Source organism: Trichoplusia ni, chromosome 13 (assembly GCF_003590095.1).
Source record: "Trichoplusia ni isolate ovarian cell line Hi5 chromosome 13, tn1, whole genome shotgun sequence".
NCBI classification, from domain to species: Eukaryota; Metazoa; Arthropoda; class Insecta; order Lepidoptera; family Noctuidae; genus Trichoplusia; species Trichoplusia ni.
In genome coordinates this window covers 2,168,938-2,186,833 of record NC_039490.1, presented here as the reverse complement: position 1 = coordinate 2,186,833, position 17,896 = coordinate 2,168,938, and the positions used below count along the sequence as shown (strand labels likewise).

Genomic DNA, 17,896 nt, shown 5'->3' with positions numbered 1-17,896 from the left:
TTAAACAGATTTAACACCATGCCATTTAGTATCAAACTAAATAAAACTTGTACTGTCAATACAAACGTACTTATTTCTATTCCTTAAAAAAAACAGAACAAACGATCATACTTATCACAATTTTTAACACTTTCTTAGCTGAGAATCGAACCTACGATCTCTGGTATAGCAATCAAAGGCCATCTACTATCACCAACAGTCCAGGCAAATACTTAAAATATTTATCATATACGGAACCAAAAACCTTCTCATCTCTCGTCCTATCCGTTTCAATATTCGTTTGCTAAAACAAAATAAATATACACCTAGTCAATACGGCCCTGGAAAACATCTTTATAGGAATATACATATACGCGAGAAATCATAATATATTGTTATTCAGTTAAGAGACTTGATACAAAACAGTACTTAGAATTTGTGATAATGAAATTATTTTATTTCTTTTTATTTTTACTTGGGGTTATCGTCCTGGGTCACGCAAGAGGTATGTTTATAAACAATTAATTTAATTTGATAACGCCATTTTTATTGTTTACTAGCTGTCCCGGCGAACTATACGTAACTCCTAACAGTCGATGATAATAATGCATATATAAATACATTTTTTTTATATATTTTTCACCGTTTAAACCTTCCCTTGACTTTCACGAATATTTAAAGACTAATAAATAATATAAATCAAATCGGTTCAGCCGTTCTCGAGTTTTAGCGAGACTAATGAACAGCAATTCACTTTTATGTATAAAGGAGAAGAAGAAGAAAGAAAAAGAAGGTTTTAATGACATAGTTCTGTACATTGTTTTTAAACAAAATATTGTAAAAAACGTTTTTCTTTATTTGTGTTTGTGTACTGTGTTGCGGGTTCGATCCCCGTATAGGATGAATATTTTGTAATTCATAAATGCTTGTTCTGCATGTTCTTTAGGAAAACTAATTAGGAAAACAAAACATTTTTGCCGAAGAAAAAAGAAAGTCAATACCTTCTACATTAAGAGGAAATGATTTTATCTCTGTTTTCTTTCAAACATTAAATATATCTGTATTACATATTTAAATCGTTTTAATTTTGCGTTTCTTTTTCTCGTTACAGAAGGCAGATGTCTTAAAGCAGCAGATCCTGGATTATGTTTTGGAAATATAGTGCGGTAAGTAATGACGCACATCTAAATTAGTTCAGCAATACTGGCGTCAAAATGTAACAAATGCTAAACATAGAATGCACGTATAGCCGAGCTTGAGATCGCCAAGCCAATCGTTGGTTAGATCAACTCATAGGACAAGCGTTTGTGTGATCCACGAATGCTTGTCCTGACTCTGGGTGTCTTTGTGCATGTGACTTGAATGTTTCAGAAACCCCCCGCGACACAGGGAACACATTTTTAAGTGCAGGATATGTTTTGAAAAAGCCACATCACTTGTTGAAATGTTATGTCATTTCCATATATTTGAAGTTTTCTATCCGTTGACTTTCTTTTCTTTAAAAAAAACGATTCCCGCAGTAAGGAATTTAATCCTTGTATCGCTTGGGGTTTCTCAAAAATACAATTCACATGCACAAACACGCCCAGACTCAGTTAAAGCATTCGTGGATCACACAAACGCTTGTCCTACGCGGGGATTGAGCCCGCGACACGTCGCGCACATTGGGTTTGGCGTGGTGACCTCAACCACTCGGCTATCCGTGCAGTCTTTTATACTGCAACTAGCTATTGCCCGCGACTTCGTCCCCGTGGGTAGAAGATATAAGTTATGATTTATACCTGCCCTATTTTTTTCACATTTTCCATTGTATCTTCGCTCCTATTAGTCGCAGCGTGATGGTTTATACCCTTAAGCCTTCCTCGATGAATGGTCTATTCAACACAAAAATAATTTTTCAATTTGGACCAGTAGTTCCTGAGATTAGCGCGTTCAAACAAACAAACAAACAAACTCTTCAGCTTTATATATTAGTATAGAGTATAGATGTATCATATTTATAAAGACAGATGATAATTATTGATCTCTGTTTTCAGTTACCACTTTGATTCAGCTTTAGGAAAATGTGAAGAATTCGTCTATGGAGGTTGCATGGGAAATGAAAACCGATTTGAAACGAAACAGGAATGTGAAGCCGCTTGTCATTAAAATAAAACGAATATGACCTTCTTTTCGTGTTTTTTTTCTTTATAACCTGAATCCTACTACTATTATAAAGGCGAAAGTTTGTAAGTATGGATGTATGGATGTTTGTTACTCTTTCACGTAAAAACTACTGAATGGATTTTAATGAAACTTTACCACAATATAGCTTATACATAAGAATAACACATAGGCTACAATTTTTGAGGTTTCTAATGTGAGGTCGTAAAAAAACACATTTTTTGCGCTTAAATGGGGAAAATTCTAACTTATTCTAACAAAGTCGCGGCCAACAGCTAGTAATAAATAATCCACACCTTCACACAACGCCATCTAGTCTCAAACTAAGCAAAGCTTTTATTATGAGTACTAGACAACTGATAAACATTCTTATATGTTTCTAAATACATGCATAATATATGACAGATAAATTACACCCAGACTCACAACAAACGATTGTGCTTATCACACAAACAATGTCGTGGGTGGGAATCGAACCAACGACAAGTGTAGGTATTAGTCAGGGCCACTAATCACTAGACGCTCTACGCTGTGTAGTGTACTGTTTCACTTTCATAATAGCTAAAGAATTGTTTTAAGAGGTTTCTAAAATGTTCAGTGTTGTTTAGCCATTGATAAATGCACGAGTTGAAGCTAACAAACTCAGGCAAAACGAAAACATGATTGTGTGAAGTAAATATGTTATTTTCTCGAGTCGTTTTTCTATCGGTTCTGTACATGCTGAGTTTCTCCGTTACAGTACTAAGTCACAAAATCACAAACTTTGCCGCTTTAATAAAAATGGTACAAAAAATGATTTCAACAATTTCTAACTGATCGATTCACATGAATTCGATTCAGAATTGTATCGATTAATCGGTAATAAAATGTTATTCGTAACGGTTTAAAAGACAGGGCATTCCTATTGAAAACTATATAAAATTTTCTCAGTTTGATAAGTGGCTATAATTTAGAATCCTTGTGTCAATACATACACGGTGATTTTTCAGTCGTCTTACAAAAGCAGCCCAGTTCATGTATCCGACGTAAAATACCCCTAGGCGCGATTTCTATTTTTTTTATCATCAACTAAGATAATAAGTACGAAGAAAATTAAACAAGAGAAATCTGAAATATACTCTTAAAAATGATAAAATGCCGCCGCCCGCGCCCCTCACCATTGTTACAAGGCTCGGACCGCGCTCGCAACAGAGCTGTGTTTCTAAAAAACTACGAATTGCATAATAATATTGAATAAAAATTGCATTTTTTTTTTTCAAATCTCATAAATACCTATTTTTTTATCATGAACGTGTTCTAGTCATTGGATACATGAACTGGGCTGTTTTTGTAAGACGACAAAAAAAACACGGTGTATATTAATATATTTTCCCCAGTTTTGTATGCACTCACTTTTTTTTGTTGATGCATACGTTAATAATTTTATGTTAGAAATCTTTTATAGTATTCTTGTATTTACAAAAGAAGTATAAACTTAAAAACTTTTGATATTGATTTAGCCTTAACACTCATAAACATATCGCCTATATCCATAAAAATGTAGCTTTCATTAGTAAAAAACAATCAAAATCGATTCAGCAGATCCTGAGATCACCGCACATCGACATCATAAATGACTTCTTTAATTTATCGATATAATAAAATGGAATGAAAAGATAATAAAGTATACTTAAGAAAACAATAAAAAAGGTAATATATGCGAGAGATGACCCTGAAATTATATGAGAGCATATAAATACGAATGCGATATAATTGTGTCTCAGTTAAGATAAGCGGTTTGAAGAATACTGTGCGTTTGTGTTGTACCAAAATGAAACTGTTATTTTTTGTTTTTCTGATGTTTGGGATCTTCGCCTTAAACGACGCTAGAGGTAAGTTTTATTTTTCGTTAATAGGGATGTCAACTAGGTGTGAGTAATTAAAAATGTATTTTATTCGTCAGGTGAATAGTGTTTTTTTTTAAGCTTATCTGAACAATCTGTTTTAAAGAGGGATTTTTGTGGTACCGACTAAGTAAAATTAATTATACATAAAAGTGGCGTCACACTTATTTTAAATGTTTTTGCAATTAAACTTGTACGTACAATTGCGGTATTAATTATTAATATTATATTTGTGGGCGTAATTTATGTTTTTAGTATAGAATAAGAATAAGAAGAATAGAATAAGAATCTTTATTTGCAGAGACACGGTATTAGGTACAGGTGTTTTGGTAAATTACATAATGTACATGCATATCTCACCGCTCAATCGGTATGCAAATTTCGAGTAGACACTGGTACATACTACATTGACATAAAATAAAAAATAAATATTACAGTGTCATACACATACAAAAGTGCTATCTCAGACAATTCAATAAAATTACAACAATCGAGATAATACAATTAAAATCTATTTAATTACAAATAACACAAAATATTAAATTAAACATTATTAAATTATAATCTTTTTAACATTACTTACAAACAATCATCATAGTGTGTTAGACACTACTTACACATTGTATCATGCGTTTTTGTGTTTAATAAATTCAGAAACCGTATAAAAACATTTGTCTAGTAACCACTTTTTAAGTTTGATTTTGAATTTGGATAATGGGAGTTCTCTAATTGATTTAGGAATTTTGTTAAAAATATGGATCGTCATGCAGCTACAGTTTTTTTTGTACAAAGTAGTTAGAATTCTCGGCAGAGCTAATTTTGTTATGTCGCGTGATTGGTACCTTTTATTATCATTCACTTTTTCAAACAACTGACTGTGCTTTTTAACAAATACTCCGATTTCATAAATATAAAGGCTACTTAAGGTTAATATATTTAATCTTCTAAATAGTGGTCTGCACGACTCTGTTGGACTAGCTCCACAGATAGCCCGGATACATTTTTTTGAGATATGAATGCCCTACTGACTTCTGTAGAATTACCCCATAATATTAACCCATACCGGAGTACCGAACTTAACATAACCGTGATACGCTAGTAAAGCCGTTTTTTCACAAGTAAGCTTTCTAATTTTCCGAAGGGCATAAACAAATTTATTTATAACGAGAGCAGACACTCGCTACTTGAGCTTTCCAGTTCACATTTTTATCCAGTAACACTCCTAGAAATTTGGTTGTGTCCAATTCTTCTATGTTTTGTCCGCAGTATTCTAATTTAACACTTGAGGCCACACTATTATAATTTCGAAATTTTATTACTTTAGTCTTGGATATATTGGCTGTAAGGTTATTTTGATCGAGCCAACGCATAATATTTTCCACCGTATCATTCAAGATTCGCTTGTAATCAGATGTGGTGGTGAGATCAGGACTATCACAGATATGTACAGTATAGTACAAAATAAATATTGAATACCCAGTATTAATTACAATAACTGACTCATATAAAATAGAAAATTGTCGTCGTTCTTCTTAATTATTAGTAAAAAATACCTTTTATGAAAATTAAATTGCATTGTATTTTTTTTTGCATTCTACGTCGATAATAGGTAATTATGGTTTCTTGTGCTACTTGCAAAATATTCGAAAACACTAAACATAAGATGCATAAATACATAGTTATTAATCAGTAGATAACCCTGTGAACTTTGTATCAGTTGCATACATAGGTATATTTGTGTCAAATATGAGAGAAAGTAATATCAAAATTAAAGGTTTTCATTTCAAGTACCTAGGTCGTTTACTAGGCACTTTCAAAACGATACAATAATGACACTCGTTGCTTGGTTCCAGAATGACAATCTTATTGAGAAGCACCGGCAAGAAACTCCATTAGATACTGTTTTAAAAATAAATATATACACAGTGTAAACATAGGATGTTGGTCCATCCGTTAGTCACCAGAATTAATCTGATAAAGCGTGATAGCCAAAAAGTTAAAAAAATACAGATGACGTTTTAAAGTGCTCACTGTAATCTAATAAATATATAGGTGTGCGTAATTGAACTCCGAAACAGCTCGTCCAATTCTCATGAAATTTTCCGTGCAAATTGGGTAGGTCTGAGAATCGGACAACATCCTATTTGATACCCTTTTCACATGGCGTAGAAACTTTTTTTTGGGTCAGCTAGAAGATAATAAATATACAACATTAAATCAATTGCAGCAGTAGTTTGTATGGTCACGTCAATGGTCAATTGCTTTATTTGTGTTCGTTTTTCTTTATCTTATTTATACGGGCCCGCAAAGTCATGCGTCTGTCACTTACTTACCCAGTTTTTTTATAAACATTAATTGCAGCACAGCCATACAGCGAATGAATTTAATAATTTGTTGTGCACTATGTTTTGTTTGCTTTTGCACGTCGTACATAAATAAAGTCAAGTCGTCTTCACCTTGGCATTTAAAAACAATAATAATGCTTGTCTATGAATATCCCACAGTTGGGCTCTTAAAGTGTAGCGATGTTTTGAGCATTGATCACCACGCTAGCCCACAACGGTTTGGCGATGAGAAATTCTGTGAAATCCTGATATTTTCAGGGTAGCTTCAAATCCGTTGGCAATGCAGTTTACAACTATAAATAGGGGGTCCCCATTTTATCGTTGTAAATTGCCCTTTGAGGAGGTCAGATAGGCAGTCTCTCTGTAAAACACTGGTACTTAGCTGAGTCCGGTTAGACTGGAAGCCGACCCCAATATAGTTGGGAAAAGGCTAGGCCGATGATGATGATGTTAAAAAAAATATAGTAATATCTTACATTGTTCCATTTTCTTATCACAGATTCCAAATGCTTGCAACCTGCTGAGCCTGGAATTTGTCGAGCTGAGATTCCAAGGTGAGTTTATTTTGGTAATACTAAATTATTATTTTTTTACTAGTAATGCTTGTTTGGCTGTAATATATATCCTGGGACAACTCACACCGGTTATCTGATCCAAGCTAAGCAAAGTCACACAACATTTGTCCTGGGCGGGAATCGAACCCCGAACGACCTCCAGTATAGCAGTCAGGGTCACTAACCAGACCAACCGGCCCGGCAAGTTGGTGTCATGTTGGTAAATGTTGGTGTCATGTGCTTCCTTTGCCTGTAGAGAGCATCGCACCGTATATGATGTACCATGCACTTTCTATTCTGTTCCCACTGGGTATTTTCCTATGTAATGTTTTGTCTGACGGTTAGTCAGATTTGTTTTAGAATTATTAGAAAGTATAATAGTTTTCACCCATGTAGGGATGTGTCGATGTTTGCTCATCTCTCAGGCAAAAACCACAGCCCAGATTTAGACGAAAGTTGGTACACAGATAGTTTATAACCAGGATTAACACATAGGATAGTTTTATCCCGATTTTATGTTCCCGTGGGATTATTTTCGATTTAAGCGAACAACTAGTATATTGGTACCGTTGGATGCAGGTGGCAATGAACCGGTTGCTCTGGAGAACATATGGAGACGCCTATGTCTAGTAGTGGACTGCTATAGGCTGAGATGATGATGATGATGATGAACTAGTAGATTAATATACTTGTTTATTTCTTTTCAGATTCTACTTCAACAGTGAGACTGAAAAATGCGAACAATTCTTCTACGGCGGCTGTATGGGTAACAGTAACCGCTTCAAGACTATAGAAGAGTGCAAATCCGCTTGTCAATAAATATAACAGATCTAACATTCTTTTGTTTTTATTTTTTCTACTCATCTGCATAGCTTTATCCCAATATATATTGACTTCAAGGATAGGCGAGTGGTTGAGGTCAAAACGCTAAATCAACTGTGCGCGACGTACGCGGGTTCGATACCCGTTTATGACAAGCATTTGTGTGACCCACGAATGCTTGTAGTGAGTATTTTTGTCTTTATGCATGTGATTCGTATGTTTGTGAAACGCGGCATAAGTTTAAATGAAAATAAAGACATTCCTATTCACAAAACATTACAAAGCCTTGGTAAAAAGATAACAATAAACAGATATGAAAAATACTAACTAGAATTGCGGTTAAGGAACCCTACAAAATATCGTGACGAACTAAGGATGTCCGATCGTTATCGATAATTCTGAATATCGATTTTAATTTTTGCGACATAGTAGGGTATCAACGGATATGTGGACGGCCTATTAAGCGATGGCAAGACGTTCTTAACGCTTACCGTATACCTATAATGTCTAATATGCAAAGCAAATTAATATAAATTACTTAAATAATAACATGATATTTTGATATATCGATTCTCATCGACTCGATAAACAGCTTATCGATATTAACAAAGGACATGCCTATTTCGAACTTTATAGTTTTTTACATATATGCAAAACGAAAAAATGTTATAATATATGCATAAGATGACCTTAAAGTTATCTTATAACAAGCTATATATACCAGAGCTATATTTATTGTGCCTCAGTCTAGAAATAGGTTTTGAAGAATAAAGTGTGCCTAGGAAGAAACTATGAAACTGTTTTGTATTTTTGCTTTGCTATTTGGTGTCATTGCGATGATCGACGCTAGAGGTATGTTTAAAGCTTTTCATTTATTTAATATATAATTTCGTGTATTATATATTCGTCTCACTGTTGGAGCAGGCATATTCCCGTATAGGGAGTATGATACTCTGGACGACACGATACCCCTTAGTCAGCCTGGTTGTCAGACTTGTTAGCTTCTGACTACCTGTAACGACTATCAAAGATGTATAAATAACACCGGGACAATAAATTTTACATGACATAAAATGGTCACCCATCTTTATGTATCTCGAGTAGCTTAACCTGTGATCGATCAACTTGTGCACTTAATGCTGTTTAGCCACGAGCTCTTTGCCGGTCCTTTTGTCTGTAATCTAATCTTACAAGTTGAAAGTTCTCGGTATGGATTTGACTTGATATTTTGTATGTAGGTATATGTATCTTGTGTGAAAAAGAAATATGGTGCCGATATGATGATGGACATACGATTCTGTAATAACCGTCTCAACTCCATCGAATTTTAATTCGTATAGGCCCTAATTTCGCTATCCACAATTTGTGCAGGATTGCAATTCTCATGATTGCAATTTGACACTATTCGCATCTTAGCATTTTGTCAACTCATTTTTTGAGCATTTATTGTTTGAGAATGACTGTTCTGTCCCGTTAATGGTGAAATAGTAAATTTAATGACTATTTAAAATAGCACAATTGGGCCCCTGTTTTGTCTTGGTTTGTTAATACCAACTCGCTTTCTTACTTATTTTTTTAAAGATAAAATTATATCTTGTTATAGATGCTAAATGCCTGCAACCTGTTGACCCTGGGATATGTCGAGGACAAATACCTGCGTAAGTAATCTTTAACTGTGAGTTCAAATAAACAAACAAACATCATGTTAATTTTCCTCCTATTCATTCCACAACTGCCATACAACGCCATCTATTGACGAAATAAGCAAAGCTATATGTGTTTACTAGATCACAGATTAACATATTGACATATTACTAAAAATATGCATGTTGCAGATAAATAACTCTCATATACAAATGACTGGGACCCACAATTTATCGAGCCTTAGATCGTAGAGTCATCTTTTGACTCATCCTGACTGCACGGATAGCCGAGTGGTTGAGGTGACCACTCACCCAAAGAGCACGACGTGTTAGGGGTTCGATCCGCGTAGGACAAGCATTTGTTATATCTACGAATGCTTGTTCTGAGTCTGGCTGTCTTTCACCGTCTGTCACATGCAATGGTTTGAATGTTTGTGAAGCCCCGCGACACTTGGATTAAATTCCTTACCGTGGGGGTCGTTTTTTTTAAATATACTAATTTTTGAACCTATAGCTTAGCTTAAATATATAAATTCCCCTTTTTTCAGATACTACTTTAACAGTGAGACCGGAAATTGTGAGAAGTTCTTCTATGGCGGCTGTATGGGTAATAACAACCGTTTCACCAGTAAGGCAGAGTGCAATGCTGTTTGCAAATAAAAGACTAGAAATCTGACATCTTTCGTTTTCATTCTCTCGGCCAGAAGGCCTCGGTCCTCCACCCTGATTATCTACACCAGCCTCTAGCCAAATTACATTTCTACAATCGTTAACGCTTGTGTGTATTGAGATGACATGTCAAAGCCACGAGTCATGTCAAACTATCTGTGAACCAAATTTCGTCCAAATCCGTTCAGCGGTTTAAGAGTAACAAACATTATACTTACAAACTTTCGCTTTTATGATATTAGTAGGATGAAACACATTTGTACTGGTAAATGCATAAAGTGCAACGCAAATTGCGTTTACTGGCACAGTCTTATTCGCATCCTGAGTCAGCGCACACCTTGACAATGGCGGTATTGTACACCGTAGTGTAACAATAAAAAATTTAAAATAATTTTTGACAACTAAAAAGTAAAACATGAGAGAGCTACTGAGAGAGTCTTGGCGTCATTTTTATGCGACCAAATGACAATTACCTAACGTTAAATAAAAAAAAGAATCAACAAAATGGGTTCATCCAGTCCGAAGATCAGAAGTAACAAAATACAGAAACATGTATTTAGAACCTCCCCCTGTTTGAATTCGGTTGGATAATGGGTTTTCAAAATAAAAATAACTAAAAGAATTTAAAAAAAAATCTGTTTTAGGCATGGATATGATAAAATAATTATCTATACTCTATACTAATATATAAAGCTGAAGAGTTTGTTTGTTTGCTTGAACGCGCTAATCGCAGGAACTACTGGCCCAAATTGAAAAATTATTTTTGTGTTGAATAGACCATTCATCGAGGAAGGCTTTAGGCTAAAAAACCATCACGCTGCGACTAATAAGAGCGAAGATAAAATGGCAAATGTGAAAAAAATATTGCAGGTATAAATCATAATTTATATCTTCTACCCACGGGAACGAAGTTGCGGGCAACAGCTAGTTTTAAATATGAACTAATTAAAACAGCAATCTTCGTTCAGTTGGACTGATACGTGAATCAAAGTCAAAATTAGCAAAAAACATCCAAATCGGTCCAGCTGTTTAGGAGGAATTCAGCGACATGCGTACAGTAGAATTATATGTCATGATTATAAATGAAAAGTTAAGCAATCATCACACTGCTACAGTGGCTGTCTTGGTGATATCTTAATGTAAACAAACATGTATGAATACGTAAGTAGGTCATTCGTGGGCAAGTCAACGGCCTGATTTACCTAATACATGTATAAATATTTAGTACAAGGCTGTAAAAATGTTTGTTGCATGTTAAAAAGTTGATTCGTCATTTACTATAGCGTCAATGAGTACTTAGAAAAAACCATAGCGTAGTTTCATATTACTGAATCATTAAATATTCTAAATTAAAAATAACCTACTAACTTATAGCATATAATTAATCTAATATATAAAATTCCCGTGTCACGATGTTAGTTACCGTACTCCTCCGAAACGGTTCGACCGATTCTTATGAAATTTTGTGTACATATTGGGTAGGTCTGAGAATAGAACAACATCTATTTTTCAAAAAAAATATTTTATTTTTTATAATTTGGCATTAAAAATACATACAACTAGAAAAAAAGTTCGGCAAAACAACGTTTGCTGGGTCAGCTAGTATTTTATATATTATTGAAATATTATGTAATATAAATTTGTAATGCCTTCTTTTGCTGTGCCCTAACAGGGTCCATAACATTGTACCTAGCTTTAAGCCTCTGTAACATCATTTGTAACATTATGGAATGCAAATAAATATATAAATATGAATATGAATCATATACAAGAAAATACATTATTTTAATCAGCGTTGCCTCAGTAATACGACTAATAGGGTTATATTTTTAATCCTTGGTTACGGAATTCTAAAACATGTTTTATGCTGTTGACATAACTTTAATGATACGGAACCGCACTCAGCGGACACAACGGACTCGCACTAGACCGATTTGTTTGTAAGAGATTTCGATTTATAACATTGTTTATTTGATAACGGTTTACTCCGGTTTTGGACTCAACCGGAGTGCTTAATCAAGAGCCGACGGCGAGCGAGGCGAACTGGCAGAAATGTGTTTGGATAGCCGAGTGGTTGAGGTTACCACACCCAACTTATTTATTCCAACGTGTCGCGTGTTCGATCCCCAATAGGACAGTTATTTGCGTGTTCCACAAATCATGTGTCTGAGTGTCTTTGTGCATGTGACTTAAATGTTTGTGAACCCTTCTGCGGCACAAAGATTATATTCCTTTAGGCGGGAGAGTTTAAACAACATTTTTTTTATTGTTAACTTACTTATATGTATGTGCTACAGTTCGGTGTGACAGTCTCCCATCCTTTATTCTCCGGAAGCATGTTTCTGTACACACAGTAAGCATGTTTTAACACATTTTTCAGTGTTCATCTTTGAACGGAACTGAGCCATTTGAGAGCGAGATTGCATTCCGATTGGAATCCTACTTGACGTCAAACGACTTATTTAAATATGTGTATGAAACTATGCAAGTGAGAGTCTGACTCGCAAAACGCGGCGATTCGTATGAATAGACATATAGCCATAAAAATATTTTAAAAGTATTTTTTTATAATTATGTTTCATAAATCTATACTCTATACTAATATATAAAGCTGAAGAGTGTGTTTGTTTGTTTGAACGCGCTAATCTCAGGAACATGGTTCAAATTGAATAAATATTTTTGTGTTAAATAGACCATTCATCGAGGAAGGTTTTAGGCTACATACCACGCTGCGACTAATAGGAGCGAAGATACAATGGAAGATGAGGAAAAAACAGGGAAATTTATTCATCTTCGAGGGCTATGGAATATTTAGAATAATATTAAACCTATTTATATTTTAGAGTCAACGTATATTCGCATATCAATGGGTTAACAGCCCGTGGACGCCAGACTTACGTTATTTTATAAAAACTGAAACTTTGTCAGCGGTTGCTCCCGACATAGGTAAGAACAATGGTCGATTATGGAGTTTGAGTCCTGGTGGCTTTGGCAGCTAAACGGTACTGCTTAGGATAACTATATTGAATTTGAATTGGATGAAAATTGATGAACACTGACACTTGAAAAACTGTGTCAATACAATGATTTTCCAAATTTTTCAATGAAAATAAGGCTTAGGAGAATAATAATAGGGTTAAATTGAATTCAATTTCCATTAATTCATCGGCAATTGTAAATAGTAGAATTGGGGTAAGGAGAGGCAGAAAAGAACTACAAAATGTATTAATACACTTTATGATTCCTTTCTAAGACCTTTTCAAGTTCATGTTATGGATAATCATGCGTGATGGTTTTTTAGCCTAAAGCCTTCCTCGATGAATGGTCTATTCAACACAAAAATAATTTTTCAATTTGGGCCAGTAGTTCCTGCGATTAGCGCGTTCAAGCAAACAAACAAACTCTTCAGCTTTATATATTAGTATAGAGTATAGATAATTATTTTATCATATCCATGCCTAAAACAGATTTTTTTTTTAAATTCTTTTAGTTATTTTTATTTTGAAAACCCATTATCCAACCGAATTCAAACAGGGGGAGGTTCTAAATACATGTTTCTGTATTTTGTTACTTCTGATCTTCGGACTGGATGAACCCATTTTGTTGATTCTTTTTTTTATTTAACGTTAGGTAATTGTCATTTGGTCGCATAAAAATGACGCCAAGACTCTCTCAGTAGCTCTCTCATGTTTTACTTTTTAGTTGTCAAAAATTATTTTAAATTTTTATTGTTACACTACGGTGTACAATACCGCCATTGTCAAGGTGTGCGCTGACTCAGGATGCGAATAAGACTGTGCCAGTAAACGCAATTTGCGTTGCACTTTATGCATTTACCAGTACAAATGTGTTTCATCCTACTAATATCATAAAAGCGAAAGTTTGTAAGTATAATGTTTGTTACTCTTAAACCGCTGAACGGATTTGGACGAAATTTGGTTCACAGATAGTTTGACATGACTCGTGGCTTTGACATGTCATCTCAATACACACAAGCGTTAACGATTGTAGAAATGTAATTTGGCTAGAGGCTGGTGTAGATAATCAGGGTGGAGGACCGAGGCCTTCTGGCCGAGAGAATGAAAACGAAAGATGTCAGATTTCTAGTCTTTTATTTGCAAACAGCATTGCACTCTGCCTTACTGGTGAAACGGTTGTTATTACCCATACAGCCGCCATAGAAGAACTTCTCACAATTTCCGGTCTCACTGTTAAAGTAGTATCTGAAAAAAGGGGAATTTATATATTTAAGCTAAGCTATAGGTTCAAAAATTAGTATATTTAAAAAAAACGACCCCCACGGTAAGGAATTTAATCCAAGTGTCGCGGGGGCTTCACAAACATTCAAACCATTGCATGTGACAGACGGTGAAAGACAGCCAGACTCAGAACAAGCATTCGTAGATATAACAAATGCTTGTCCTACGCGGATCGAACCCCTAACACGTCGTGCTCTTTGGGTGAGTGGTCACCTCAACCACTCGGCTATCCGTGCAGTCAGGATGAGTCAAAAGATGACTCTACGATCTAAGGCTCGATAAATTGTGGGTCCCAGTCATTTGTATATGAGAGTTATTTATCTGCAACATGCATATTTTTAGTAATATGTCAATATGTTAATCTGTGATCTAGTAAACACATATAGCTTTGCTTATTTCGTCAATAGATGGCGTTGTATGGCAGTTGTGGAATGAATAGGAGGAAAATTAACATGATGTTTGTTTGTTTATTTGAACTCACAGTTAAAGATTACTTACGCAGGTATTTGTCCTCGACATATCCCAGGGTCAACAGGTTGCAGGCATTTAGCATCTATAACAAGATATAATTTTATCTTTAAAAAAATAAGTAAGAAAGCGAGTTGGTATTAACAAACCCAAGACAAAACAGGGGCCCAATTGTGCTATTTTAAATAGTCATTAAATTTACTATTTCACCATTAACGGGACAGAACAGTCATTCTCAAAACAATAAATGCTCAAAAAATGAGTTGACAAAATGCTAAGATGCGAATAGTGTCAAATTGCAATCATGAGAATTGCAATCCTGCACAAATTGTGGATAGCGAAATTAGGGCCTATACGAATTAAAATTCGATGGAGTTGAGACGGTTATTACAGAATCGTATGTCCATCATCATATCGGCACCATATTTCTTTTTCACACAAGATACATATACCTACATACAAAATATCAAGTCAAATCCATACCGAGAACTTTCAACTTGTAAGATTAGATTACAGACAAAAGGACCGGCAAAGAGCTCGTGGCTAAACAGCATTAAGTGCACAAGTTGATCGATCACAGGTTAAGCTACTCGAGATACATAAAGATGGGTGACCATTTTATGTCATGTAAAATTTATTGTCCCGGCTGTTATTTATACATCTTTGATAGTCGTTACAGGTAGTCAGAAGCTAACAAGTCTGACAACCAGGCTGACTAAGGGGTATCGTGTCGTCCAGAGTATCATACTCCCTATACGGGAATATGCCTGCTCCCAACAGTGAGACGAATATATAATACACGAAATTATATATTAAATAAATGAAAAGCTTTAAACATACCTCTAGCGTCGATCATCGCAATGACACCAAATAGCAAAGCAAAAATACAAAACAGTTTCATAGTTTCTTCCTAGGCACACTTTATTCTTCAAAACCTATTTCTAGACTGAGGCACAATAAATATAGCTCTGGTATATATAGGCTTGTTATAAGATAACTTTAAGGTCATCTTATGCATATATTATAACATTTTTTCGTTTTGCATATATGTAAAAAACTATAAAGTTCGAAATAGGCATGTCCTTTGTTAATATCGATAAGCTGTTTATCGAGTCGATGAGAATCGATATATCAAAATATCATGTTATTATTTAAGTAATTTATATTAATTTGCTTTGCATATTAGACATTATAGGTATACGGTAAGCGTTAAGAACGTCTTGCCATCGCTTAATAGGCCGTCCACATATCCGTTGATACCCTACTATGTCGCAAAAATTAAAATCGATATTCAGAATTATCGATAACGATCGGACATCCTTAGTTCGTCACGATATTTTGTAGGGTTCCTTAACCGCAATTCTAGTTAGTATTTTTCATATCTGTTTATTGTTATCTTTTTACCAAGGCTTTGTAATGTTTTGTGAATAGGAATGTCTTTATTTTCATTTAAACTTATGCCGCGTTTCACAAACATACGAATCACATGCATAAAGACAAAAATACTCACTACAAGCATTCGTGGGTCACACAAATGCTTGTCATAAACGGGTATCGAACCCGCGGTACGTCGCGCACAGTTGATTTAGCGTTTTGACCTCAACCACTCGCCTATCCTTGAAGTCAATATATATTGGGATAAAGCTATGCAGATGAGTAGAAAAAATAAAAACAAAAGAATGTTAGATCTGTTATATTTATTGACAAGCGGATTTGCACTCTTCTATAGTCTTGAAGCGGTTACTGTTACCCATACAGCCGCCGTAGAAGAATTGTTCGCATTTTTCAGTCTCACTGTTGAAGTAGAATCTGAAAAGAAATAAACAAGTATATTAATCTACTAGTTCATCATCATCATCATCATCTCAGCCTATAGCAGTCCACTACTAGACATAGGCGTCTCCATATGTTCTCCAGAGCAACCGGTTCATTGCCACCTGCATCCAACGGTACCAATATACTAGTTGTTCGCTTAAATCGAAAATAATCCCACGGGAACATAAAATCGGGATAAAACTATCCTATGTGTTAATCCTGGTTATAAACTATCTGTGTACCAACTTTCGTCTAAATCTGGGCTGTGGTTTTTGCCTGAGAGATGAGCAAACATCGACACATCCCTACATGGGTGAAAACTATTATACTTTCTAATAATTCTAAAACAAATCTGACTAACCGTCAGACAAAACATTACATAGGAAAATACCCAGTGGGAACAGAATAGAAAGTGCATGGTACATCATATACGGTGCGATGCTCTCTACAGGCAAAGGAAGCACATGACACCAACATTTACCAACATGACACCAACTTGCCGGGCCGGTTGGTCTGGTTAGTGACCCTGACTGCTATACTGGAGGTCGTTCGGGGTTCGATTCCCGCCCAGGACAAATGTTGTGTGACTTTGCTTAGCTTGGGATCAGATAACCGTGTGTGAGTTGTCCCAGGATATATATTTACAGCCAAACAAGCATTACTAGTAAAAAAATAATAATTTAGTATTACCAAAATAAACTCACCTTGGAATCTCAGCTCGACAAATTCCAGGCTCAGCAGGTTGCAAGCATTTGGAATCTGTGATAAGAAAATGGAACAATGTAAGATATTACTATATTTTTTTTAACATCATCATCATCGGCCTAGCCTTTTCCCAACTATATTGGGGTCGGCTTCCAGTCTAACCGGACTCAGCTAAGTACCAGTGTTTTACAGAGAGACTGCCTATCTGACCTCCTCAAAGGGCAATTTACAACGATAAAATGGGGACCCCCTATTTATAGTTGTAAACTGCATTGCCAACGGATTTGAAGCTACCCTGAAAATATCAGGATTTCACAGAATTTCTCATCGCCAAACCGTTGTGGGCTAGCGTGGTGATCAATGCTCAAAACATCGCTACACTTTAAGAGCCCAACTGTGGGATATTCATAGACAAGCATTATTATTGTTTTTAAATGCCAAGGTGAAGACGACTTGACTTTATTTATGTACGACGTGCAAAAGCAAACAAAACATAGTGCACAACAAATTATTAAATTCATTCGCTGTATGGCTGTGCTGCAATTAATGTTTATAAAAAAACTGGGTAAGTAAGTGACAGACGCATGACTT

The 17,896-nt window shown here is 35.2% G+C and overlaps 3 protein-coding genes and 1 long non-coding RNA gene across 4 annotated transcripts; 2 read left to right on the top strand and 2 right to left on the bottom strand.

Annotated features, from left to right (window-relative positions):
* The first annotated feature begins 3,847 nt into the window (after nt 1-3,847).
* LOC113500341 (kunitz-type serine protease inhibitor long epsilon-dendrotoxin Arg55-like) lies at nt 3,848-7,762 on the top strand. The gene is made up of 3 exons (XM_026881096.1): nt 3,848-4,013; nt 6,870-6,924; nt 7,632-7,762. Exons 1-3 carry the CDS (start codon nt 3,884-3,886, stop codon nt 7,741-7,743), a joined length of 297 nt encoding a protein of 98 aa, XP_026736897.1. The 5' UTR covers nt 3,848-3,883; the 3' UTR covers nt 7,744-7,762.
* Nucleotides 7,763-8,492: 730 nt separating this feature from the next.
* Nucleotides 8,493-10,065, top strand: LOC113500342 (kappaPI-actitoxin-Avd3c-like). Its single transcript, XM_026881097.1, has 3 exons — nt 8,493-8,598; nt 9,350-9,404; nt 9,938-10,065. Exons 1-3 carry the CDS (start codon nt 8,538-8,540, stop codon nt 10,047-10,049), a joined length of 228 nt encoding a protein of 75 aa, XP_026736898.1. The 5' UTR covers nt 8,493-8,537; the 3' UTR covers nt 10,050-10,065.
* Nucleotides 10,066-14,153: 4,088 nt separating this feature from the next.
* LOC113500101 (kappaPI-actitoxin-Avd3c-like) lies at nt 14,154-15,907 on the bottom strand. The gene is made up of 3 exons (XM_026880776.1): nt 15,626-15,907; nt 14,816-14,870; nt 14,154-14,281 (listed from the first exon to the last, which is right to left on the bottom strand). The coding sequence occupies exons 1-3, from the start codon at nt 15,684-15,686 to the stop codon at nt 14,170-14,172; spliced, it is 228 nt and encodes a 75-aa protein (XP_026736577.1). The 5' UTR covers nt 15,687-15,907; the 3' UTR covers nt 14,154-14,169.
* A 569-nt stretch (nt 15,908-16,476) lies between these two features.
* Nucleotides 16,477-17,399, bottom strand: LOC113500102. The gene is made up of 2 exons (XR_003401166.1): nt 17,305-17,399; nt 16,477-16,594 (listed from the first exon to the last, which is right to left on the bottom strand). It is a non-coding gene; the product is annotated as an uncharacterized LOC113500102 (long non-coding RNA).
* Nucleotides 17,400-17,896: the final 497 nt, after the last annotated feature.